Source organism: Brachyistius frenatus, unplaced genomic scaffold (genome assembly GCF_029030835.1).
Source record: "Brachyistius frenatus isolate BFR_SWC_R1_liver_20210118 unplaced genomic scaffold, ASM2903083v1 Contig_25, whole genome shotgun sequence".
NCBI classification, from domain to species: Eukaryota; Metazoa; Chordata; class Actinopteri; family Embiotocidae; genus Brachyistius; species Brachyistius frenatus.
Window position 1 is genome coordinate 1638307 of NW_027210624.1, and position 28000 is coordinate 1666306.

General features: G+C 41.8%; 1 protein-coding gene across 2 annotated transcripts; it reads left to right on the forward strand.

The window, feature by feature from the left end:
- The first annotated feature begins 356 nt into the window (after positions 1 to 356).
- On the forward strand, positions 357 to 28000 carry LOC138620633 (NEDD4-like E3 ubiquitin-protein ligase WWP1). 2 transcript variants are annotated; one of them, XR_011310883.1, is made up of 26 exons: positions 357 to 547; positions 8026 to 8082; positions 8530 to 8621; positions 9534 to 9672; positions 11339 to 11463; positions 11687 to 11839; positions 12049 to 12121; positions 14648 to 14829; positions 16848 to 17343; positions 17682 to 17777; positions 18150 to 18324; positions 19464 to 19518; positions 20405 to 20489; positions 21642 to 21770; positions 22267 to 22339; positions 22445 to 22516; positions 22667 to 22755; positions 22941 to 23100; positions 23773 to 23906; positions 24836 to 24976; positions 25075 to 25195; positions 25497 to 25601; positions 26011 to 26107; positions 26262 to 26334; positions 27280 to 27446; positions 27834 to 28000. XR_011310883.1 is itself a non-coding variant. In XM_069698004.1 (25 exons), the coding sequence occupies exons 3-25, from the start codon at positions 8552 to 8554 to the stop codon at positions 27377 to 27379; spliced, it is 2943 nt and encodes a 980-aa protein (XP_069554105.1). In that variant the 5' UTR covers positions 357 to 547; positions 8026 to 8082; positions 8530 to 8551; the 3' UTR covers positions 27380 to 28000. The 2 variants fall into 2 exon arrangements, 1 of the variants encoding a protein (XP_069554105.1); XM_069698004.1 differs by having other exon boundaries at positions 27280 to 28000.

The following is a 28000-nucleotide window of genomic DNA, read 5'->3' on the forward strand; positions in this document are numbered from 1 at the left end:
ATCATTTCTGGGAAGAGGAATGTCATTTTTATTTTATTTTTTTCTGTTTTGTTCTTGTGACCAACTCGATTTCGCTGAACTGTTAAATAATACGACTGAAGAACTCTGCAACACATAAAACACATACAATAAAACGAGGAGTATTATGAGAACAAAAGATGAGTTATATATAAATATCAAATAACAAAGTCTGAATCCACACATGATAAAATGTTATGTCATCCGCAGAGTGAGCCTGTTTATTTAAACGAGACGATGACAGAAGTCCACATCTGGTCCGGTCCAGATGTTCATCTCGGCTTGGTCTCGTCCTGAGTCCGTCCCGTGTTGTTACACAGCAACATTTGGGGGTGACGCGTCTGTCGCCGTGCGTGTGCGTGCGTGTGTGTGTGTGTGTGTGTGTGTGTGTGTCGGAGGTTTGTGTACCGGAGATGGTAGGAGGACCGGAGCCGACTCCGCGGCCTGCACGGTGGGGCGTTTGACCGACAACCGGAGCGTCAGAGCGCCGCAGAGACCCCTCGGGAAGGAGCGGAGCAGCGAGCCCAAGGTAAATAACACGCCGCCGCCTGTGCAACTTTCAACAACCGGCTCGGACGACTTTTACACCGGCGGGTTACAGATGAATTCACGACCGAGTCCGGTGCTCCGTGATGGCGGACGACCGGCGGGCGGCGGTTGGCTCGACGCTAACTAGCGTGCTAACCGAGCTACGTCCGCTGTAACGTTACGACAAAATGTACGCTCGAGAAACGCTCTTCAGCGTGTTTATATGTCACCAGACGGCGTGTTGTTTAGACACTAACACGGTGTTTAGAGGGACAGTCAGCTGGCGACGAGCTACAAACAACACTGACATGTTGTTTTTGTTCCTTCCTGTAAGCTCGCTGGCTAGCTCATTGATAGCGTGCTCGCTGCAGGTCGTTAATCAGCTGTTTGAGACACATTCAACTTAATCAACTCAGATTCAACTTAGATTCAACATATGTGATGCGACTGAAGCAAATAAAGCTCTAGTTTACATCCGCGGACCCGCAGTTACCTCTGAAGTTTCACTTCGTAAACGTGTTGGGACATTTAACAAAGTTTGTGAAAGTGAAAGAGCACGAAGCTGGTTCCCTTTTGACTTTTAAAGACGCTCACGTTCACGTCTTGAACGTGTTTATTTAGGTTTATTGTTGGTCGTGTGTGATCAGTAAACAGAGGCCCGCTGGTCCTCACAGGAAGACTTCATTTTAATCCCAATTTAATGACTCAACATGCGAGAAACGGAGAGCTTCATCCTGTAAAGATCCTCATCAGTGAAGGTCCTTCGAGATTTCATCATTACTTCGTTTCAGGGCCTGATGCTGTTTAGTTTTTTATTTATTTAAATACATTCCCTGCTGTTGTTCTTTAAGGTCATCAGTGAGTGTCTTGCTGTCGACCCGTTGAACAATAGTGTGGCTGCTCAGCTCCTCACATACTAGTAAACATATCACATACATGTAAACATCTCACATATATGTAAACATCTCACATACATGTAAACATCTCACATACTAGTAAACATCTCACATGTAAACACCTCACATACTAGTAAACATATCACATACATGTAAACATCTCACATACATGTAAACATCTCACATATATGTAAACATATCACATACATGTAAACATCTCACATACATGTAAACATCTCACATATATGTAAACATATCACATACATGTAAACATATCACATACATGTAAACATCTCACATATATGTAAACATCTCACATACATGTAAACATCTCACATACTAGTAAACATCTCACATGTAAACACCTCACATACTAGTAAACATATCACATACATGTAAACATCTCACATACATGTAAACATCTCACATATATGTAAACATATCACATACATGTAAACATCTCACATACATGTAAACATCTCACATAGATGTAAACATCTCACATACATGTAAACATCTCACATAGATGTAAACATCTCACATACATGTAAACATCTCACATACTAGTAAACATCTCACATGTAAACACCTCACATACTAGTAAACATCTCACATGTAAACATCTCACATACTAGTAAACATCTCACATACTAGTAAACATCTCACATGTAAACATCTCACATACTGTAAACATCTCACATACTAGTAAACATCTCACATGTAAACATCTCACATACTGTAAACATCTCACATACTAGTAAACATCTCACATACTGTAAACATCTCACATACATGTAAACATCTCACATACATGTAAACATCTCACATACATGTAAACATCTCACATACTAGTAAACATCTCACATACTAGTAAACATCTCACATACTGTAAACATCTCACATGTAAACATCTCACATACTAGTAAACACCTCACATACTAGTAAACATCTCACATACTAGTAAACATCTCATGTAAACATCTCACATACTGTAAACATCTCACATACCAGTAAACATCTCACATACTGTAAACATCTCACATACATGTAAACATCTCACATACTAATAAACATCTCACATACTGTAAACATCTCACATACTAATAAACATCTCACATATTGTAAACATCTCACATACATGTAAACATCTCACATACTGTAAACATCACACATACTGTAAACATCTCACATGTAAACATCTCACATACTGTAAACATCTCACATACATGTAAACATCTCACATGTAAACATCTCACATACTGTAAACATCTCACATACATGTAAACATCTCACATATAAACATCTCACATACATGTAAACATCTCACATGTAAACATCTCACATACATGTAAACATCTCACATATAAACATCTCACATACATGTAAACATCTCACATACTGTAAACATCACACATACTGTAAACATCTCACATGTAAACATCTCACATACATGTAAACATCTCACATATAAACATCTCACATACTGTAAACATCTCACATGTAAACATCTCACATACTGTAAACATGTCACATGTAAACATCTGTGCCACAGGAGGAAATTACTGACAGGAAGCTCTTCAGCAGCAAAGTTTGCTTGCAGCTCTGAAATATACTTGTTTGTGTTCCCTCTCTCTCTCTCTCTCTCTCTCTCTCTCTCTCTCTCTCTCTCTCTCTCTCTCTCTCTCTCTCTCTCTCTCTCTCTCTTTCTGTCTCTCTCTCTTCTCTCTCTCTCTCTTTCTCTTTCTCTCTTTCTCTCTCTCTCTCTCTCTCTCTTTCTCTCTTTCTCTCTCTCTCTTTCTCTCTCTCTTTCTCTCTCTCTTTCTCTCTCGCTCTCTCTTTCTCTCTCTCTCTTCTCTCTCTCTCTCTCTCTCTCTCTCTCTCTCTCTCTCTCTGACCTTTGAATAGCAAGAAAACAGGTGTGAGGAAAGCAGGAGTTGCAGCCTGCTGCCTCTGTGTAGGTTAGTGTACCAACATAAAAACAAGTTGTGAGAAATAAAAATCTGCTTCCAATTGTTGTTGAGATAAAGATGTTGGTTAAAGATTTTTTTTTTTTTTTAAAGTTTTATTCACTTCACCTTTAACAGCTTTTACTGTATGCAGGGTGAGTGAAAGCACAATTGCTTATGCTAAACCCTGTAGTCATCACGTAATCAAATTTAATACTAAATTAACTTTATGTCTTAACGTTAGAGGTCATTTTGGTCTGCAAACTAAGGCAACAAAACAAGACGAGAATAAATCATGGCTTTGTCTTATTGTCAGCTGTATGACTTGTTTTTAATTCACACTTTTGTGGACCTGAGGTGTGCGCCTGAAGGTTGAAGTCCTGTTCATGTAAACCAACACCACCTCTGACATCCTGGTCTCCCAGATGTGTTCCACTCAACTCCACTGCGGTGGATTTGGGGCCGTGTGGTCATGTGCACCTTTTTATGTGTGTGAAATTAAGGAACCTAAAATACTCCATGAGCCTATTTTTTTTTTAATTTTTTTTTTTTTTTAGATCTGCCAATCAACCTTCCCTAAATGAATATTTGACATTTGGCAGCCACACATGAACATGCATCACAAAATATGAAGCGCTTTGTCTTGTCAGTAAGCAGGATGTTTAGTAAGCAAATCCACCCCTACGCCAACATGGCTGGCTCTTCTTTCTGCAGGCCGACGAGCACATTAGAAAAGATAAACAACCAGTTACAAAGCGAAACAAAATAATTGGATTCAAACTAAGATACAAGGTTAAATATTATTATGCAACTTGCACTTTTAAACCCTGACTTGTCCACCAGTCCCACTTGATGATGCTACATATTTAATGTTTACTGTCCCTTAGACTTGGGGTATTTGAAATTCTCCTTTTTAAGGGCAAATGGATGATTTAGAAAAATTCTGTGCTGTAAAAATACTGACCTCTATAAATACAGATTAGAGCAAGATACTAAGCCAAAGGCTTTGGTTTGGATTGTAAAAATACTGACTTCCATAAATACCGATTAGAGTAAGATACTGAAGCCAAAGGCTTTAAATTCAGATTTGCTCTGAAACTAAAAGTTTTTTCCAGTTTTGAATAATATGCCAATTACTTAGACAAATCTTCCCTCATATATCCAACTTTTAACAAACCTGGCATGTTTATGTAGATTTATGAAATTGAAAACCTCGGCCTGTTTCAGACCTCCTACAGTATGATCGACACCTAACAGTGTGAAGTGCTACATATACATGTCGCACATACAACCAAAAAACGGTATCCGTAATGAATAAATTGACAGCATTAACACCTGTGCAATACCACCTTTTACCCAACGTAGGCTTGACTTGGGCAGTCTGTCCTGGTGGATTAACACCGACCACGTAGATAAAATCATTGACTGCAACTACAGTAAATTTGACCTTTTAGAAGAGATTGTTTTACTCTTTTCAAACAAATGAACTTTTGGCCTCAAACCTGACTGAGTTGCGGGTGTGCTGCAGTAACTGAGTGAGGACAGCCGTTTAGCATCTTACAATAGAGACAGAGCTGCTTGTTCGTGTTTGTGGTGAATCGATGGCGCATCGCACTTGATATTTGTGGATTAAATGTCCTCTGGCTGCATATATACAACACTGATTCTCACAATTTCTAGAGAACAATCCCATAATTCCTACGCGGTTGCTTCGTTGCCGTTTCCTCAGCGAGTTGAGGTAGCTGTCCAAAAAAAAAAGAAGTGATATTTGCAAGGTCGTATCCAAAAGCCCAAACGAGCCCACGAAGAAGAAGTAAACGTCATAACTTTAATTTGTTCGATTATTTTCAGGAACAATGAAATCTGTTGGGTTCTAGTTTTCAGTTCTCAAAAGTAAAATGAATATTGTATATATAATAAAATAAATATACTAAGATTTGCAACGCTCATTTGAATCAGAGTATGTTGACGTTTCGTATTCAGTTTTATGTCCCTATAATTTACCATTATGGGCAAATAAAGAAAACGTTTGCCTGAAAACAAAAGAAACAGCATAGCAGGCTTTATGCTCGTGCTACAAAACTATTAATCTCTGCAGTGTGCAAAAGAAGTGAACTTGCAGCCACGCTTTAGAGCTGCTGAGCAGCTGACACGAGACGTAACGGTTGTCTAATTTCTGATCATCATCCTTGGATGGCTGTCGTGGTTTTTCCCTGCCAAATGAGGTTGTATGGCGCCGTGCATTCCCTCCTTTGCTTAATGGATACCATCTTTCGCAAGGGAGTTGTTTATGACTAATGTGCTGACAGTGGTTAAGTGTCCAGAAGTCTTACATCAATTTGTCAAGTCATTTATCAGTGTACGCACACTGCTGGTGGTGCTCGCAAAGCCTCTGAGAGGACTTGGTTAGCCATCTGCCATCTATTATCACACAAATCTGCAGAATATGGGGGTCAAAAGGTTGCTTTTCGTGTCCTACTAATTCACTAAATTAGTCTTAAATTAATCACTAAAATGCCTTTTAATCATAACTCACTGATGCTTAAATGACCCCGCTGTGTATGTAAACAAATTTTGATCTTGCTTTTGCACATGTTGGTTTACTGTCATAGCTTACTGGGACCCTTAATGGAACTGAACCATCATTAATACACCCGCGCTTTCCCTCCAATGACGAGTCAAAATGTCTGCCGTGAAAAAGGTCAATTGTGGGAATATACTGGAGCCTCTCGAGGAAATTCCTCTTGGCCCGGGCAGAGCATGAAAACCTGATCCAGAAAGGGCTTTGGGCCGAGAATTGATTGGGTCCTTCTTATTGGAAGCAACACTGCTAACTACTGAGTCACACTTTATCAATGCCGGTATATTGTTTCGTGGCTGATCACAGCAAAAGTGAATTTTTAGCTCAATCCCCCAGGATGCTCCAGGTCCCTTTGCATTCCCATTAATCTTTCCGTAGACAACGTTGCATGGCTCACAGTTAGCTCAATGCAGAGATGGCTAAAGATGAAACAATTTGTCTATTAATCCACGTGTTAATTTACAGGAAGTTAATTAGCAGCCGTTTTGATAGTCTACATCCTTTCAGTTTAATGTTTATCGAGGAAAAATAAAAGACACGTTTGATATATTGTGTATGTTTTCCATACTATGTTAAACAATGCCACACTCACCTATTGTACAGTGTGTCAGTCGGTCCACGTCAGCAGCAGCAGCGGGTCTCAGGGTCAGTGGAATTAAACTGCTATGGTAGAGTTCGCATGCCAATTATGCTTTAGTGTACATTACATCTAAACCTTTCTACTTTTGTTTTCCCGTCTGGAACTAATTTTATCTGGGTTTTTTTGGTGTTTTTTTTAAGGGGATGTTCTAAAAGTAATCGTTTTTTACTCTTAATAGAATCTGCTTACATGTTGTGCTAAATGCTTTTATGTAGAGTATGGACATTGTGTTCTCTGATACTTGCAGTATGCAATAGATTTCCTGCTTTTATTACTTCAAACATGTGGATAGCATGGACATAATGTACATTTCTTCTGCATTTGGTTTTGAAATGAACCGATACATTAAAGAAATTGAGCTAAACCTGAAACTGTGTTTTAAAGATTTGACTTAAGGGTCACTGAAGTGGTTGGTTAACCAGTAGCAGTGAACTCCCTTGTTATGAAACGGTTGCCTGACGCTGTGCTGCTGATAAGGATATTTTTTTGTCTCCATCTGCTCTATAGCATGCACACTGATCAGTCGGTTCTGGCATGGACTATCCCTGTCTTTTTAATTATGTTCCTTATAAGCTTCTTAAAAGCTGCGTGCTCTGACGTGGGGCCTGTGTGATCATCCAGCCTCTTTGTCAACCCGCTTCTGTGACCGTTCAATCATATCAAAAAGCATTTGGGCAGTGGGGGTATTGACTTATCGGCCTCGGGATCTGACAATCCAACAGGGAATGTTGTTTGTTTGGGTTGTTGACGTCTAAAACAGGTTAACTTCCAGCACAGCTTCTTAGCATCCCAAGGGCACATGTCACACTGCTGTGAGTGATCAGACAGGTTTTAAGCGGGTTTAGTTTAACCCAGTTATCACTTTCTCAGATGTGAAAACAGAGCTGACTGACCACGACCTGAACATTATACATAACTGTTCCTCACACGGCAAAACTCCTGTGTGGGCATAATGTGATCAAAAAGAAGGAGGAAGTAGCGGACCAGTCGAAGGGACGAGGGCAGGCCTGAACTGGAACCAAGAGTTTGTTGTAAAGTGTTTACAGTATGGCGGACTGAGAAACTGGTGGTCATAAGTGAAGCTGATGTTTACAGTTGTGACACTGTAAAATGTAATCAGTGCAGAAGTCATCCCACGGAGAGCAAGAAGTTAGTTTTGTTGTTGTGAGGGAGGGAGGAGGCCAGCGCTGACGAACTGGACCTCTGAAGTTAATCACTGATAAAAGAAGAATGACACATTTGTCGCTGTAACTGGTAATCATTAGTCGTGGGAGTCTAACTATTAACTGCTACTGTCGATGGATGTACATCTAAAGTAATGAGTTGGTGTCTTTATGAGGTCAGAGGTCAGACTTTTAAGTGCTGCAGTTTGTACTCGCTCTGTTGAGTCTAGTTCTCAAAATGTTCTCTTTTCAGAGGAATCATGGGACACGGAGTGGGCTGAACCAGAGGGTCGAGCAGCGCACCCCAATTGTGAGTAATTTGTTTTCCAGCATTAAGCCTGTGGTGAACTACAATGTAGTTAGACATTTGACAACATAAAAAAAGTATTACACTAATGTTGCACTTGATATTGGTAAATATTATGTGTAATATTGCTTTAAAATTGGATACTTATTCACTGCACGTAATATTTATTAGAACAATACTGATATTTACCAGTAAAGTCTTGTAAATTTTAGGCAAATTATAGACTTTTTTGAAGTGAAGATCGCTTACAGAGGATGTTGCGCAAGTTTGCGGGTGAACCTGAGCCATAAACCACCTCAGCAAAATGCTCAGATTATGAAGCTTTTATCACCTTTCTGCTGTTTTTTTATTGGGGCCTTGGAGAGTTCACCTGTTTCTCATTTGTGATTTTGCTGGGCAAATGTTTTGTGTGTTTGATGTGTCTGTTTGTGTGTGTCTGTGGGTTTGAAGGTTTCCCACTGTGGTGTATGACATGGCCACGGCCTCCTCGCGAGCAGAGACTAGCCATAACCACAGGGGAACGTCACAGCTCCATGCCATTGGTAAGTCCGAATCATTGACTGTATATAAAAGTGGACGTAGCTTCCCGGTAAGCTGCGATACCACCGGGTGCCGCTAGAGGTCGGCTCCAAAAAAAACGTCCGGCTCCACAGACTCCCATTCAACTAGTCTCATAAAAGTTAATACAGTTTCTCCACCAGGTTTTTGGTTTTGCTAGTCGGTCCTTCTTATTAATGGTCTGGAGGTCCATCTGAAAATAATCACGTCATTAATTTGAAAATAAGCCTCAAAAAGCTGTGTTTTTGTCCTGCGAAAGAAATGCATTTTTCCCTCCAGAGAAAATATTTTTTTGTACCTCGCGGCTATGGTAGCACTTCATCTTCTCTGCTCCAGTATCTGCTCAACTCCTGTGGTTGGGTATCACAATGGGTGAGGATAGGCTAAACGTTGAGGTTGAGAAATATACCAAGCTATACGACCCACATTCTGTTATAATGAGGACAGCAGCTAAAACAATGCAGAAATAGACATTTGTTATTCAGTGGAGAGTTTAGGTTTAAGAGGTGGTTGTCCACTCGTGATTTTAAGCTCAAGTCTGCCCAATGTTGAAAACCTTTTGATGGTAGATGTTTTATTAGCATAGTATAATCAATTCTATTATCAATAAAGCTCCTCACGCGCTACAGCATGACACTTCCTTTTGCTGCTGGGGGAAGCACTTCGTATGCCTCATATGACGCGCTGCGGTGCCAGTATGGTTTGCGCTTGAGGGTGTTGACCTCGTCACCTCCTCAGAAAGCAGGATTTCCCCTGTGAAGCGTTTTCCCCAATGGGATGTAATTAAATATCACATTTAATCTGAATGTCTGAGTGAGGGCATCACCTTTATGCTGAAAATGTAACATTTTGAAAGTAAACATTTGCAACACTCTTGCTGCTTTCCTCCCGACCAGTTTCCTGTGCCAAACTCAAGAGGAAGAAGAGCCTGTTCGGGAGTGACATTTATGTGGAGGTGACAGCAGAGGGCGAGTCGCGCCGCACAGCGAAATCTCACAGCTCCTCCAATCCTAAATGGGACGAGAGGCTCACTCTGTAAGAAGCAACAGCTTGTTTACTCTGTGTAACTGACTGGCAATGTGCTTATGTCCTTTCTTTACCTTAATGTCACAGTCTATGTGTTTTCTTCCTCCTCCTTCACTTCTTTACCATGTGTTTGCAGGATATGTGTGTATTGATTCTGGTTTTATAACACACACCTGGTCCACGATCAAGAAGGGAGTTTAAGAGAATAACTAATAATTGTGAGAAGATGAATTGAGAGACATAAGGATTTCTGCGTCTTATCACTAACATTTGTCTTTTCACACTCGTCATGAGGCGACAGTTCCTAGAAAAACACTTCTCCAATGATCCGTGCTCATATAAATGATAAATATAAATGGTCGTTTAAAGAGGGAGATGGCGTTTTGTTCCTCTTTTCTTCAGTGTTTCGTCGACTTTGTTTGGTGCTGAATGTTGAATGTGCTTTAGTGCTCCTCACATTATAAAAATCAATGGTGCTGCGGTGCATAACAGGAGACAACCATATCATTATTGTTCAAAATAACACAGGTATAATTTTTGATATGATAAAAAAAAAGTTTGTATCATGAGAAACGCTGTTGTAATTACATCACGTAATGACGTTTATGCTGACGCATATATCTACTCTTATTTTGTTGAAATTGCAAACATTTTTTTTAACATGGTTATCACAAAAATACCCAGATATATTGTGATAATTTGTTAGAGCCATATTGCTCACCGCTAGTGTATAATAAACAAATACGGTTGTTGAAAAATGTTCAGGTGGCTAATCTGATAATGAGGGGCAATGCAATACACGGGGCTCTGTCATCATTTGAGACTTAGTGGAGCCAGAAGATGACAACAAATGGTTCAGCCAAATGCCAGATACGTATAATTTCTAATGCTAATTGTCTTCATTGGGTGATTATCGCTGACGAGACGGAGTGCTGCTGTGTTGGCAATCTGTTGTTTTCACCGTGGATGTTTTGTAAGCTGCTTTTGGCACACACACACACACACACACACACACACACACACACACACACACACACACACACACACACACACACACACACACACACACACACACACACACACACACACACACACACACACACACACACACACACACACACGGCGTTCAGGCTATAATCCTAGACGTTTCTCTTTAGGCTGTTATTGTCAGCCCCAAATACAATCACTACGCAGTGTAGTCTTCATTTTGACAGAAAACAGAAGGAGGTGCCATTATGTGAGCTCGGTACATCAGTCACTCAGTTACTCTTGAGGTTTTTTTGAGGAAATGTACATCATGTCATCTCGCGTCCCGTCGTTTGCTCTCCACACTCATAAACGTACCCACTGGTCCTCCCAGCACATTTATGGAGATCTCGACACAGAGTCTGATACAGTTTGATTATATTGTAAATCATTGTGAATGTGAAGTAGAGCGTTGCATAAGTAAGAGTCTTTGTGCTCAGCAAAATCATTCCAGGTTATAAATAAGGTGAAAATACTACAAAATGGCATATTGTTTTACTTTGTGTGATGCTACAGCAGGAAAAGGAGCACAAACCCGGCTGTGCTTTGCAATGCTGTTTTCTGACTGTCTTTTGTGTTATTTGTGTTAAATTTTAAGTTTTACATGTGCATGTTTGTTCGTGTCCTCCTGTTTCTTTTTTTTTTTTAGGAATGTAACACCGCACTCACAGGTGGATTTCAAAGTATGGAGTCACCACACCCTGAAAGCAGACGCTCTGCTGGGCAAGGCCACATTGGAGCTAATTCAAGCCTTGGAGCAGCATGACAGAAAATGTATGACAAAGCTGCATCAGACACACAGAATGATATTATAATATATAAAATGTTGGTTGATATGCGCCAGCATCAGTACTGTGTAGTCTTTTTCTGTCCTTTTGCGACATACATACCGTGATAATCTCTTCTGAAGGTGTTAAAGTGTACTGGAATGTTTTTTTTCTTGATGTGCCCTATTTTTAACGCCTCGTTCGACACCATCCCCGCTTTGGCTCTGCAGTGGAGAATGTGAAGGAAGTGCTGAAGCTGAGTGTGGAGCAGAAGGGGGCTGTGGTACCCGTGGGGGAGCTGACTGTGTACCTGGATGGACTGACGGTCGCTGACCAGGAGGAGCTGACACCGCTCACCAATGGCAACGCGGCAAATGGCACCAGTGAGCTCAGTATTCATGTCGGGGTTGGGTGGTGGCGGCGTCGTCCGTTTTAATTCACACGTACGAGTCGGTGCGAATGAAGGAGGAAACGCAGAGAAAAATCCCGCAGAAGGGAAATGCAGTCCTCTACATGTGTGAATGAATTTAGTAAATACACACTTACGTTTCATATCTTTAGGCTAACGTATTTTTTTTTTAATCTTCCCCAGAAGTCCAACAGAACGGCGATGCCATCCATGAAAATGGTGACTTGTCTTCCTCTTCCTCAAGGGCTGCCAACAGGTAAACTAAGTAAACAAAGCAACCAATTTGGGCCCTTTTACATTCCTCCTCAGATTTCATGAGGAAGAAGTCTTACCCAAAATGGTTAAGATGATTATTTTAAACCAAGTAGTGTGGTTATCCTCAAGTAGAGGAATGCTAACAGACCCCCTCGGTGTGTTGGCGCAGTTTCAATACAGTCTGCCACTGTAGGAATACACGAAGGCCTATTTTACACCGCTGTTAATACTAATATTCTGTCATGTGCCAGCTCGGTGAGGTCTGTGACTCGTCTGTCTCGTTGTGCCCTTTTAATGCTTTAAATTCCAGCTCTGGTCACTGATCCCAGTCTTTTCTCTTACACTGTAAAAGTGCTCTTCAATGAGGATAAGTGTTTTTTTTGTTTTTTTTATTGGAGAATGACAAAAGGAGCATGTCTGCTCATCGCACCAGATGGGAGGTTGTTGGGGGGGGGGGGGGTTGGGAGGGTTGTGGCTGCCTGACTTCTCTCTGCATTGCAGTTGCTGAGAGGACTGCAAAACACAAACAGGGCTATTTAACACTGTTTCTACTCCCAAGAGTTCCAGAAATGTACTCGGATAGATAAGAAATGTCGCCAGCTGAAGGACATTTGCGGTGGCGAGACATAATTTCCTGTTGTCATTGTTACCTGAATAATGAAATCTTAAAAGTGATTAAAAGAACAAATATACAGTTTGTATTTTTTAAGTTAAACTTAAATGATCTTTCCTTCAAACAGGAATTTGCAAACATATTCCGTCCAACCATTAAGAGTGAGATAAAACAGGAATGAGAAGAGTAGCAACAATAAATAGTAAATATTAAAGTAATAAAATGTTTTGAATCTCAAGTATTTATAAGATTAGGGTGGCCTGATAGTCGAATGGTTAGGGTTCATACCACATGGGAGGAAATGCTGTTGTCGATGAGTCCGCTGGTTTTATTTCTGGTCAGCATAACCTTAACTGCATATCATTGCCCTGTTCCAAAATGGTAACATTAAATATCCATGATTAAATGAACATTTAATACTTAATGGAAGTTTTTAAAAAACCAAAAAAAAGCCTTCTTGGTTATAAAGTATTTAACACCAGCAACTCAGCAAGCGTCATCAGGACTCTGTGATTGTGGTTTGATTAGATTTGACTGACAGTTCTAGTAAGACAAGCAAACAATCTCACAAACTGTATTAACGTTGTGAGTCAAATGTTGATGAACTGTGATTGATGGACAGACGTGACATCAAGCCGACTACCAATCATCGAAGAAGGAAAAAGGCAAATGTTGCCATCCTGGAGGGGGAGGAGCCGACGACTGTTGGTGTGACACTCTCCCAGAGAAGTCGGTGTGCACTCTGCCTCCCATTTACCTTTGAATTTATAGATAACAACGAAGAGTATTTATCCCCCCCACGTTATTTAAGGAAAGTGTTTTCAGTCCAAACCCTGCCTTAGCCTCTCCTTCCTCAGACTATATGTAGACTTGCAGCATCTAAAAGGTCGGTGAGTAGCCAGCTAGATGGGAGCAAATGCTTTACAAACCCTCTGACCTGCTGACCGGGTCTCCTGACTTGTTTTTTTGTTTTGTTTCTCACAGCCTATAAAAACACGTAATACTTGTCTACATGAAGGCTGAAGGACTGTGATGTTGTAGGCGGTTCAGACTTTGCTTGTTCTCCCATTTAGATCATTTCAGTAACGGCTCGTCTGTTTTGTCTTTGTACCTCATTTTGCTCTTCACATCAGATTTCAGTATGGCAGCACGAAGTCCACTTGCCATCAACTGGGTGTTTGAACATCTGTTGCCATCAATTCTCGTGTCTTCACAAGACTTTGGGTTTTGTGTGTAGTAACTGCTTTTACTGAGAGCTGGGAATGACGTCAGATCTGAGTTGACCGCTTTCCAGTACAAGAAATCAGAAAAGCCAAGTTAGCCGTTGTTAGCATAACAGTTACACGCAAATAGAAGTTGGATGGGAATAAGACAGAGGTGCTAACTAACCGTATCACTACCTACTGTTTATGCTCGGGGAAAACCGTCTTAAATTTTGAGGTCAGGGCATGTGAGGTTCTTCTGACTTTCAAAATTAGAAATCTGACTTCAGGCGGCTTTCCAATTAAGAATTTCCCACTGTGAAGTTGAAAATGTTGACTTCCCAGTTCAAATTAAATGCTCCTTAACATTGAAATTAATTTGAGTTGACTGCACTTGTGACCTCCTGAGTTTTTCCTATTGCTGACTGGATGCCCAGCTCTGTCCTAGACTTAGCCTGGACTAGACGGCAGACTTTGTATTGGTCTTGCTGTGGGCACGTCTTTAGCACGACTGAACTCGGCCGCCTCACAATAGGACCCCTTCAGCTGCGATCATTACGTCACCACACCGTCCCAATATGTCCTGTTTTTCCTCTTCGACACAATAGCCTCAATGTCACGAGAGTTTTTTTTTTAATCTGACACCGTAGCACACACTTAGAGCCCTCCTCAGCCACAATTCAACTGACGTCCGGTGTGTTTTCTCTTGCAGCACGGTGAATGGGACAGATTTGGGCCCAAGGTCAGATTCCTGCTCCGCCTCCAACGGTGCAGATGATCAGGTGCCTTCCAGCTCCTGCAGCCCCGCGCTTGGTCATGTTGTAAATGGAGCCACCACACCCAACTCCACCCCAGTCCACCAGCCCTCAGACAGCGACACAGAGAGCACAATGGGTGAGTTTGCTTTTCACAATGTGTACATTACTGTTATTGGTTTGAAAAGGAAATCCCAGATTTGTATGCTGTGTTTCTGACCTTGCCAAAGCTCTGTGTGTTTCCTATTTATGGCCCCATTGAGTGGTAATGTTCAAGGATATTCAGTAGAGACATGGACAAAATATTTCCTGAATGTGTAGCATGAGCTACTACAAAGGCCACACGGGGCCCAAATACAGCCCGAGTGCCAGAACCGGTTCATGGACCGTCACAATCTGACCCCCGAAGGAAAGAAAACCCCTAAAAAATCCACAAAAGGCAACATTACATCACTGAATCTTGAGGCGAATGACGACAGTGAGTCTGTATGGCTTTTTAACTTAATTTCATGAGAAGGCACATTGATGCAGTGCCAGTTATACAGTTACACAAGAGCAATGAGACGAGACGGTCCAACATCAGCACAGTAATGACTCTCTGCGCTTCCACTTTAACCGACCGCATTTTGGAAGATGGATATATTTTGATTTGTCTGGAAAACATGAAGAGGGATTGTGATAGTGAGTTACTGATGTCATACAGACGCGCATGTTCCTGAAATAAGTCGATGAGGTGTCTTCTGTCTAAAACTAACTGCGACCAGCTGACTTGCGATAAGCTGATTGGCTGTTGAAAAAGGCGACGTGCCAAACGTTGTAAAACTGACAATGGGCGACTTGAAGAGCCGAGTCACAGGCAGCACCATCAGAGACGGGACGGTTCACACTGCCGCAACGTTCTCAAGCACTTTTGTCTCGCCGTGAATCATTCGTCTCATCCGTGGTGAATTTTGACAATTCTGAAACTGTTTGCCTTGAGTCCATATTTGTGCCATAACGAACTGTTTCATCAGTAATCTGTTCAGTGGTTCATATCAGACAATTGGCCAAAATTAATTTAAAAGTTTATACTTCATTTACGTTGATTGATTTTTGTAAGTAATCTTTTTATTGTTGCCTCAGAGTCACCAGATCAACACATACATATTTACAATACACGTACAATATTTTCTAAAGGAAAGTTCTTGTTTTTTCAGCCTTCTGGGCCGACAAACAGCCTATTGCAAAGCAAATCAAACAAATTCACGTAGTTAAACATCACTCATCTCTACGAGTTCTACGTCAAAACTAAGTTGTCCAACGTGTGGCCTTTTGCTTACTCCGTCCGAGTCACGATGGCCCTGCGTGTGCATATTTCTAGCACGTTTTCCTCGTGTTGCCACATAAAGCTTATGTTCTTCACGGTTCACATGGTGCTCATGAACTGCAGAGAAGAGCAGTAGATTAATTTCCATTAAGTGAGGCCTGTAATCTCTGCTGCTGTCAGCACTTGTGTCCAAACTCCCTGGGGAGACGGATAGGAGGAGAAACAGAGTAAAGTGTGGAGGGCCGCCTCCCCCGCACCGGTTAGTTTGGGCTGTCGCTTGGAAAGAAAATACAGTTCAGACAAACAAGAAGTAACCCCGTTGGTTTGAATGAATCAAAATGCTCCTCATGTATCCCAGTTATAAGAGTTAGTCTGGTTTCCCTCCTCTGGGAATTTTACCGTTCTTCTAACTTCTGATGTGTTTGGTGTCAAGCAATGATATAGTCTGGCTTTATATTAGTGATGTGCGTTTCTAGCAAAACACTGTTTGGTATTTTCAGGTAACTTTTATTTTTTTCCCCCCAAACTAAGCACCTACTTGAGGCTACAAATCAGTTTTCTGCACACAAAGTATAGAGTTTTATCCCAGTGTTGTTTGGAAACCTGTTTTGATTTAATAAAGTTTATATCCACGTTGAACCCATAAGTTCCTTGCCTCCGTGGATTCCTTACAATCACAGATCCACTCGGTGATGAGCCAGCTGCTATAAATTGATGCATATGTACACTTGCAGACCGCTTGGCCCAGTGGGCAGATGTTGTACAGTCAACCATTAACGTCTCACGCATGGCCAAAGTGGTTGATTCATGCATATAAACTGCACATTTGTCTTATTCTGACTTGCCTGCAGTCAATGGGGAGTCCTGTGATGCTGCTCTTGGCCAGTCGTCTGCTCCAGGAAGTGATGTGCCGCCCCCTGCAGATGACCGTGAGGACTGCAATCGAGATGCTGCCCTGCCAGACTCTGACACAGCATCAAACAGCACATCCCAGCCCCCGCCGACTTCCACACCTTCTCTGGCCTCCTCTCTTGCTGCTAAACCTGCTGCTGTTCCTGCTGTTCCTCCTGTTCCTGCTGTTCCTGCTGTTTCAGCTGCTCCTGCTGCTCCTGCTGTGGCGGCGGCTGCTGCTGCTGCTGCTTCCTCCTCATCCACCTCTCCAACCCAGGGGGCCACCACCGTCACAACGTCCTCATCACCATCTCCTTGCCCGGCACCGGGAGAAGCAAATGCTTCAGGAGCTGGAGATAGCGGCAGCAGTAGTAGCAGTGCAACTGTAGCTACAGACGGGGCGAAGCCCAGGCAGCAGGCCTCCAACGCTGGAGCCTCAGATCCTCTACCACCCGGGTAAAAAACACTTCCAGCTGCTCCTGTGCATTCCTCAACTCTTTAACGTGACTATATCTTTTTCAAAGCTGTTATTACACCAAGAGGTGTTTACCTTAAAATGATACTCCAGCCAAAATCTATATATATATATGACCTTTATTTAACCAGGTAAAATCAATTGAGAACCAATTCTCATTTACAATGATGACCTGTCAGCACAGTCCATGTTATGATATATATTATGATATTATGGGTATCAACAGCGAAACACCCATATTTCACAATAATAGAGCACCTTTGCTTGCACAATCCTCTGAAACCTAATCCAGCTTGTTGTAAATGATTGTTGCTTCCAGGTGGGAGCAGAGAAAAGACCCTCATGGGAGAACATACTACGTCGACCACAACACCAGAACTACTACCTGGGAACGACCGCAGCCGCTGCCACCAGGGTGACAACATCTCTTTCACTTACTCTCTGTCAGCTACCAGGTCCTTCTGTCTGACCCACGTGTTCTTACACCCTGTTTACACCTGATGCCTTTCAACCACGTCTGTAGATTAAGACATATTTAGGCAACTAATATTCTATAATTAAGTGTCCTGGTGTATGAAAAGAATGGGGCACTTTCTCCTCCAAGTCAGTTATTGACTACATCAGGACACTTCGTGGTATTTTACTTCCACTCATGTCAACAATACTTAAAATAGAAATGAAGGTAATTTACGTGAGAATTGTTGCTTTGTCCGGTTATTATATACAAGAGAGACAATCTTACATTTTAGTGACGTTACTTCCTGTCCCATTTCCTTCGTTTTGCCAGCTGGGAGCGTCGTGTGGATGACCGGGGTAGGATCTATTACGTGGACCACAACACCCGCACGACCACGTGGCAGCGTCCCACCATGGAGTCAGTGCGCAACTTTGAGCAGTGGCAGAGCCAACGCAGCCAGCTGCAGGGAGCTATGCACCAGTTTAACCAGAGATACCTCTACTCTGTAAGACAACCGTCACCACACCCATTATCTCCTTTTAACCTCCTTTTTATTTATGCTATTCTTTATTTATTTAGTTTTACACCTGGGAATTTAGTATTCAATTGTCCTGCTTAATAACACAGCTTTTCTGTGGAATACCACCCTCATAATACATAATATAATCATTTCCCACTTTAATGATCACTGGTATAGTATTTTTCCCATTTAAAAGGCAGGCCACTAATGCATCAAGAAATTGCAATATGGCCAGCTTTTAGTTTTTATTAGGTCTTTGTGGTTTAAAGTGTACATTTAACTCGAACCATAAGTGTCTGAAAGTGCCTTCAGTGTACTATAAAAAAAAACCAGAAAACATTCGTGTGTTTGACTGAAACCAATGAAATAAAATAGGAAGGAAACTGCATATAATATAAACACAAAAACACAGCTTTGATAAATGTGATGCCTAAGTCAAGCAAGTTTCAAGTCTTCGTAAGATGACTTGCATACTATAATGAATCGAGTAGAGACCAGTGGTTAAAATAAAGAAAATATATTCAAAATACTGCAGCGTGCTGTAAAAACTAAAAGCAGTAATCTAAGGAAAATATTAAATCATCAGTAAATGGTGTTATCCTGAATTTTATTTTCTCCACTTTGCAAACTGACTGATTGTCATCGTGATGAGCTTAGACATCACAGGACCAGCTGCTGGTGGTCACTGTCCCTAACATCCTTCATTTAATGAACACCAGCTCGTTCTCTGGGTACCTTTGTTGTAACCACACTCACTCATTACACTGTTTGTCACGTAGATCGGCTCATTTAGCCCAAAGGTGAGAACAAGTACTTTAAAATATGCACAGCCCAGTTTCTGCCCCTGTCGGGTTACCTGAGTCTTTGATCTGATCTGTGATGTCATCTTCACTGACGATGATTAACTCACAGCACAAATACAAAGACTGGCATCTGTGAAGTATTGAGCCGTAACCAGCCACAGATCTCACCTCCCAGCAACACTTTAAACAGAAGACATTTCTGGATTATTTTCTGTTCCTTTTTTTGGATTATATATTTTACTTATTTTTGGGGGGGTATTTTGAATATTTCTGTCCTGACGTTTTCTAAAATTAATATATCTGTTCATCTGCTGTTTGCAGGCATCCATGATGTCTGCTGAGAACGACCCTCTCGGCCCGCTACCTCCTGGTTGGGGTGAGTTCACGGTCTTTCTTTTAAATACTGTTCTCACTTTCACGTGTCAGTATGAAACCTCCTTAAAATGGTAAATGAGTGTAAATCAGCAGTTTACAGAAACGTATTGAGATACAGAAGTTTAAGGCACTAAAAGTAAAGGGAAGATGCTTTTAGAAATAACACCATGAATAGTTTTTGTTTATCAATCAATTAGATGAAGTGAACAGAACCGAAATCCCCTTTTACCTTTAAAACAGCAGCAGTTCTCTTGTTATTGAAGTCAGCTGGCAGGTTGGTGGTTCCCTCTCCTCCCTGAGGAGGCGTCCTGCACGTCCTGGTTCTTCTTGATGCTACAAACCGTTCTGTTCGACTCTGGCTGGATGTTTTGGGGTCTTTTAACATGTTGCAGGATGAATGTGGGACCAATCAGCTGCCTCCGTGATGCTGTCGTGTACCAGATAATAAACTCGAAATCTAGTCTGCCTGAAACTTTGGCACAGTACTTATTTTCACACCAAATGTTTGGTGATACAGTTTAGATTGTAATTATTAACACAACAAACCGGACTGTTGGCTATCCTCTCTCCTCTCCTCTCTCCTCTCTCCTCTCTCCTTTCTCCTCTCTCCTCTCCTCTCTCCCTCTCTCCTGTCCTCTCTCCTTCCTCCTCTCCTCTCTCCTTCTTCCTCTCCTCTCTCCTTCCTCTCCTCTCTCCTCCTCTCCTCTCCTCCTCTCCTCTCTCCTTCCTCTTCTCTCTTCTCTCTCCCACAGCTGACAGCTTGTTGAACACATCTGTGTTTACAGCATGAATCAGCCTCTCTGACAGTCTGTGTTGTTGCCGTGGCGTCCAGTCTGTCTACGAAGATCCAGATTGATGACTTTTTTATTTTTTTTTATCAACTTTAGAGAGACGTGTGGACTCCAATGACCGAGTGTACTTTGTCAACCACAACACCAAGACGACCCAGTGGGAAGACCCGCGGACCCAAGGGTGAGCTCAGACCGCAGCCGAGAGCTGAATCACTCAGCCTGTATCAGCTTGTATAAAGCAGGCAAGCAAGCAATTTGATTTGTGCAGCAAAAGAAGGTATATGCATATATAAGATACAATAAATTATATTTTTTAAACAGTGCAAGGTCCATAAAATAGTAAAAGTATATTTTGCATAGACAGCCAGTACATAGACTGTATGGAATAACATGGGGAACCTTTAGTTAGAATTTATAGTTAAGAATCTTTTTCTAAAGGTGAAAAGTCATCTAGAAGTTTGAGAAACTTTTCCTGAGGTTCTCTGAGTGACTACAAATACGGCGAGTAAAATCACCAAACTTTTGTCACAATATAATTTTTTTTTTTTTCTGCTCATACCTCAACCAGTTTTAAAACGTTCTCACTTCTAACATAATCGTTGAGCTTCCCCAGAATGTTCACAAATGACATATTATACGTACATTTGGCTGAAATTGGAGTCTGCCTTCTGTTGATGGATGCAGATTCCTCCTGTGGCCCTTCAGCTGTCTGCACAATTACATTCAGAAGGTTTCTCTGTCATATTCTCTCTCGTTTTTGATTTGTCAAAAGGTAGATCAGCCACGAGAGGTACATTGTCATTAATATCCAGGTCTGAACCACTGAGCTCACTATGCACCACTTGTTCCGTGACCCTGGTCAGTAGCCATATAAAGCTTTCCTAAAACAAACAGTATTTCTTTCGCTCAGCATCCAGCAGGTTATGATTTTACGATGACGCATCAACCATCGTCATCAAAGTCATTTTTACCGAACTTCTCCATCGGTAGCAGAAAACCAATTATCTCAACATTTCCATTTTTCAGTCACAATTGTTGGATCTGTTTCTGAAAGCCGCAGTGAGAGCGTGTAGCAGCCTGTTGCATTTAGAACCACGTCATCATAAAACCTTGATGGAGTGTAACTGATGTTTGTATACGACCCCAAACTTTCCAAAACAACTAAAAAGTACATTTAGGGCAGTACATACTGTACCAGGAAGCAGTTGAAAGATTTCAGTTGTTCTCCCGGGACCGGATTTCCATGTTCAGTTATCAGTTCATTATTGTAATTGGTTGATGTGTGTGTGTGTGTGTGTGTGTGTGTGTGTGTGTGTGTGTGTGTGTGCTGCAGGCTGCAGAACGAGGATCCCCTGCCTGAAGGTTGGGAGATCCGCTACACAAGGGAAGGCGTTCGCTACTTCGTGGATCACAACACTCGAACCACCACGTTCAGCGACCCGCGCACTGGAAAGTCCTCTGTGTAAGACAGCGTTTCAAAATCCTTGACTTGTTCGTGTGCTCTACGTTACATTTCATTAACCTGAAGCCGAGCCAGAGGCTGTAATTTGTCGAGAGCTACTGCTTAATTTAAGAGAAGACGTTTACTGGGGCCAGATGGAGTCATTTTGTGCTTTAATTTAGACGACATACGTAAAGCTGTAAGTAGCTACCAAAAAAATCTTTACATGCTGATGCAGAAGAAAACGTTTCCCTCTGGTAGTTAATCTTTGGGTTGTATTTCACGTCGGCCCCCTCAGGAAATTTGTATTATTATTCTGGGAACTCTGGACATTTTTCCGAACGTTAACTTTATGGGAAGATATCAAAGCACATTTTAAATGCACAGCCGACACGGTTTCATCTCCACGTGAATGCTGGAGATCCAACGTTTCACTTCCACAGAAGAAAAAAAAAAAGAAAAAAAGAAGCTTCTTTTCCGTTGCGTCTGTTATTTCCTACTTCTTTTGCTCTTTCAGCACCAAAGGCCCTCAGATCGCATACGAGCGCAGCTTCCGATGGAAACTCGCCCATTTCCGCTACCTGTGCCAGGTAGGTGCTTTCTCTCTTTTCACCCACTCACTCGCTTCCTTGCTCTCACTCGGTCTCTCACTCATCCTAATCCCCTGCAATACATGTTGTCTCGTCCTCCCTCAGTCTAACGCCCTCCCGAGCCATGTGAAGATCACCGTCTCCAGACAGACGCTGTTTGAAGACTCCTTTCAGCAGGTAAGAGGGTCTGAACTGATGTTTACAGCACGAACGGTAAAACATTTTAAGTGCAGTCGTACGTCACAGCCCACACGCACGGGTCATCTCGTAGTTTTCCTCGACTGTGTCGTTTATTGATATTGTGTGTGTTTGATGCATCTTTTTTAGATTATGGCCCTGAAGCCTTACGACCTGAGGAGGAGACTGTACGTCATCTTCAGAGGCGAGGAGGGTCTAGACTACGGCGGCTTAGCGCGGTAATAAAGACATTCAAGATAATATAATGTGACTTTTAAACCTCTTAAAACACATTTCTGGGCTTTTCCCAAGGTTTCTAAAGTGCTTAGGTGCTATACATATTCCCACATACACTTTATTATTTTCCTCCTCTCGCTCTCTCTTGTATTCTGTCTTTTCATCCCTCACCTCTTTTTTTTTCCAGAGAGTGGTTCTTCTTGTTGTCCCATGAAGTGCTGAACCCCATGTACTGTCTGTTTGAGTACGCTGGCAAGAGCAACTACTGTCTGCAGATCAACCCGGCGTCGGCCATCAACCCGGACCACCTCTCCTACTTCTGCTTCATCGGCCGCTTCATTGCAATGGCACGTTGACCTGCTGGTCGCACACACGCACGCACGCACGCACGCACGCACACACACACACACACACACACACACACACACACACACACACACACACACACACACACACACACACACACACACACACCATCAGAACCGTCATGGCCTCAACAACACAGTGCTTTTCACAACATGTTGTTCAACCACCTCAGAAATCAAAAGTGATTATGCTGAGCTGCAGTTGGTTAATTCCCCCCCCGCCCTCCACCCCCTTTATTTATTTAATTTATTTATTTATTTTGTCAGCTCCCTAAAGTTAGAGCAATGGGAAGCTGTCTGGGTGAACTATACTGAACACCAACACAAACAAAAGAAGGGAAATCATCTCCAGCGGTCTCAAATCAGGCTGACTACAATAAGAAACCATCTACTATGAAATAAGCCAAAACAAATATTGTGTTCGAAATAAAACATACTGACACCAAATGTTCTCAAGCACACACACATACTGATATTCACTTACTTGAATTAGATATGTGTTTGCTGAGAAGATTCACTCGAGCATGTGGAACAATATGTTTGAGGTTATTTTGTTATACAAGCGAAGTGAGTCTCTGCACGATCTGTATGTCTTCATACTTTCAGCTCGACCAGCGCAGTAAAATAAAATTGTCTCTTAATTTTTCTCTGCAGGCACTTTTCCATGGCAAGTTCATCGACACAGGCTTCTCTCTGCCTTTCTACAAACGCATGCTGAACAAGAAGCTCATACTCAAAGATCTGGAGTCCATCGACCCCGAGTTTTACAACTCACTCATATGGATCAGGTAATTGTCCACGTGACCTTCAATATCGACACATGTATGCATGGCTGGAAAATTAACGTATTTTAAGTGTGTTTGCAGAATTTTATTTGAGTGATTTGACACTTCTAACACTGCACTTTATGATTGATGGAGTCTTTGATTAAAGAGCCATTATGTGCATTTTTAATTGAATTATTTTGTGGGTTTCCACGTTTTTCACTTTCCGTCAATTCTCAAAGTCTTTTGACTCCAACTGAAGGACTGTTGTCACTTTATGCAGTTTAAACAAACTCTTGTGTATGCACACTTTAGGTCTGGTTTATTATTATTTATTATTATGTAACCGAGAGCGCAGAGATCACCTGAAAAGGTTGATCTACCTAAAAATAAGACGTAACAACCACAGAATTTCTTGAGCTATTTGTGATTTAATAAAGATGGAAAAAGCCACATCAGTCCACGCAACTTCACGTTTACAACCCCGACTTCCTTTTTATCAAGTCTGTGTGAACCTGAAACAGACTAGAACCAAAGAAACGATTATAGTCCAATAAAAATATCATTATGATATTTTTAGGAAACTAAAGTTTATAGCATATTTTGGTGTGTTCAACACCAATGTAGAAATTATATGTAGAACCAGACTGAGTCATGTCAAGGAACATGACATCCAACACGAAGTAAACATCACATGTCAGGAGTGTCAGGTAAAATGTTCGGAGGGAGGACTGTGGATTGAGAAACGTCGGGGCCTCAACAACCCACATAAGAAATAAGAAACGTTGATTGAAGACGTTGCACAATAATTGTAAACGAAGAGTTCAAACATCCTTCCAGGAAACTTCACGTAAATAAACACAGACTTCACAACGATTTCATTTCTTTGCTTTTGCAAAAATGGACCGTTCCCACTGTCATTGTGTGACAGCAGCACTCTGATCTCTCCTCAGGGACAACAACATCGAGGAGTGCGGTCTGGAGATGTTCTTCTCCGTGGACATGGAGATCCTGGGGAAGATCACTTCTCACGACCTCAAGCCCGACGGCACCAACGTCCTGGTCACCGAGGAGAACAAGGAGGAGTACATCAGGTTCGGCACGACGAGAACAAAATGGAGTCTCTAAATGCGTTTCTGACTCATTTATTTGCCAAAACGATAACGATGTGTGTGTGCGCTCTGTGGCTCAGTCTGATGGCAGAGTGGCGGTTCTCCCGGGGGGTCGAAGGTCAGACCAAAGCTTTCCTGGATGGCTTCAATGAGGTGGTTCCTCTTCAGTGGCTCCAGTACTTTGATGAAAAAGAGCTGGAGGTGAGCAACACTTCACCTCTATTGAGAGCTTTAATGACTTCTGCTGTCTCGTCTGTCTCGCGTCTCTCAATCTAATACTAATAACAACATCATTGCTTTCCTGACTTAATGGAACATTTAATTTATTTATTCAATCTTGTTAATTAAACCTTCCTAATTACAAAATGTGTAGAAAGCCATTATTTTCTGTCTTGCCTCTCCTGTCTCTACTTGTGTGTGTGTGTGTGTGTGTGTGTGTGTGTGTGTGTGTGTGTTCACTGTGTGTGTGTTTGTGTGTGTTCACTGTGTGTGTTTGATGCAGGTGATGCTGTGCGGCATGCAGGAGGTCGACCTGCAGGACTGGCAGAGGAACACGGTGTATCGTCACTACACCAGGAACAGCAAACAGATCATCTGGTTCTGGCAGGTAAAGTCCTGTAGTCACGTATTATTGCATGTTTCTATTTTGCTGACACTCTTCAAACAGTTCAGTTTGTGTTTCTGCTGTTTTCTGACAACGTTAACATTTCTCATGTGTTCATGTTTTCAATATTGATTTCAAATTGGTCGAATCATTAGACTTGATTAGCCTCTGTTACTGTTACGCTACGTGAAGTTTGGTTGGTTGGAGCCTTTCTATCTCAAAGTAGCAGTGAAGTGAGGTTTTTATGAAACAAACACTGCAGAATTACCAGGTTATATATGTGTAGGGTTCATTCGTGTCCTCGTGTGTCTAATAATGTTGTAATATTATGCATGTTTGTGAATAAACAGTCTTGTCTGATCAGTAGTGTTGTGAGTGATGTGTGTGCTTGCTGTCACCTCCTCCCCTGCAGCTGGTGAAAGAAGTGGACAACGAAGTGCGACTACGGCTCATGCAGTTCGTCACGGGAACCTGCAGGCTTCCTCTGGGCGGCTTCGCTGAACTCATGGGTCAGTGTGACGGACAGACTCCCACCAGGACAGACAGACTCCCACCAGGACAGACACGTTTACTGCACAATCGTTCACGCAGCAAGAGACACGCTGTATGTGTAATGTAATCCTGTTACCGTCATCTCAACACTCATCTTCTTCTGCTTTGCAGGGAGTAACGGGCCCCAGAAGTTCTGCATTGAGAAGGTGGGGAAGGACACGTGGCTCCCTCGGAGCCACACATGGTGAGATCTGACATTTATTCTTCTTCCACAGAGAGAATTTCACTCCGATGTTTCATTATTTCAAAATGTACACAGCTTAGTATTCAAGTATGATTCACATGAATAATGATGACCGGAGTTGATGGCATTACACGGGATAACGGTAACTAATAATATGAACTTATGATAATAACGTTGATCTTAGTTTACTGACTTGATGTTTTGGACTGACTTCAGGATCACTTTTGCAGAAGTTGTTTATGAGAAAAGTACATCACAGCACCCACAATTTATTAAAAACAAACCACAATCTAAGACTGTAGGAAAGGAAAGACCTGAAGTTTTTCTGGAGTTCGCTTTATATGTGGTGGATACAAACTGACTGCTGCTCCTCTGTGGGAAGTCCTGACCCGAGACTAACCCGGCCTGTCCCAGATGACCCGAGAGGTCCAGACAGTTCATAGCAGATCAAAGATGTGTTTTGGCCTCACAGTTGTATATTAAGGTCAATTCTTTGGCCAATGGGACGTCAGTGTAAAGGGGAGAGACTTTTTATTAATCAGAAGAGACCCGGTGATGGAGCCTTGGGGAACTCCATCTCCACCTCCACCTCGTGATGATTTATATCATTTTTGAGTTACACAAAGTAGTCCCTGATGTTTAAATAGGATTCATAAACCAAAGGTCCAAACTGCTGCCTGTCAGAAAGTCGTACATAGTTTTTCCATGTGTAGGAAACTGTACTGAATACAACAAATAAAACGGATCACAGATGTCCTTCATGACCTCAGAGCATCTTCAGTGTTTTCATTTATCCACCCATTTTTCACTACAATGTAGTTATTGCTTATTCAATGTTTTTTTTAGTCTTTTGTTTCGTTTGTCCATTTCTCCCTTTTCTTTTAGTTATAACTGCTTGGTCTTGTTTGTCGGTTTAATTACTAAATATTATTTCTGTCGTTTCAGTTTCAACCGTCTGGACTTGCCTCCTTACAAAAGTTTCGAGCAGCTAAAAGAGAAGCTGCTCTTCGCCATCGAGGAAACTGAAGGATTTGGCCAAGAATAGAGGGATGACGTCCTCTGGAAATATTCCTCCCTCTCCCATCGCTGTTTATTCAGCCAAGAAAAACAAAGTAAAAACAAAAATTGCACAAGATAACCACCAATGTATATAAGCTATTTTGTCATTTTAAACCAAATCCTAATTTGCAGCATCATTTTTGCCGCAATCCCGTTCCCCAGCCCTTATATATATATTATATAAAACCCCATCATGAAATATGCAAGCATTTCAGCTCCTGTTTAAAAACGGAAATCATCAATATATTTTTTAATTTCCTCCCCACGGCTGACTGGCTTTTTAAAAGAGACTGAAAGTGTTTTTGAGAGGATTTTTTATAGTTGAAGCGCAATCTTCTTTTAAAGCTCTAGTTCTATAGAGCTATTAAAAGGCAAAACTAGAGTATTGGGGTCTGGTGCCTGAACTTTTTTTTTTTTTTTTTTTCCTTTTTGACCCTTAGTAATTTTGCAATTTTTGCGCGCTTGCATGCTGCCTATGAAGACGAGAAGACTGCTGTGACCACCCGCCACCACCACGCACACGCAGACATTTTAGCATGGATCGCTCTGTCTGAAGGAGCCGCCACCACCACCACCACCATCATCATCATCATCATCATCATCATCA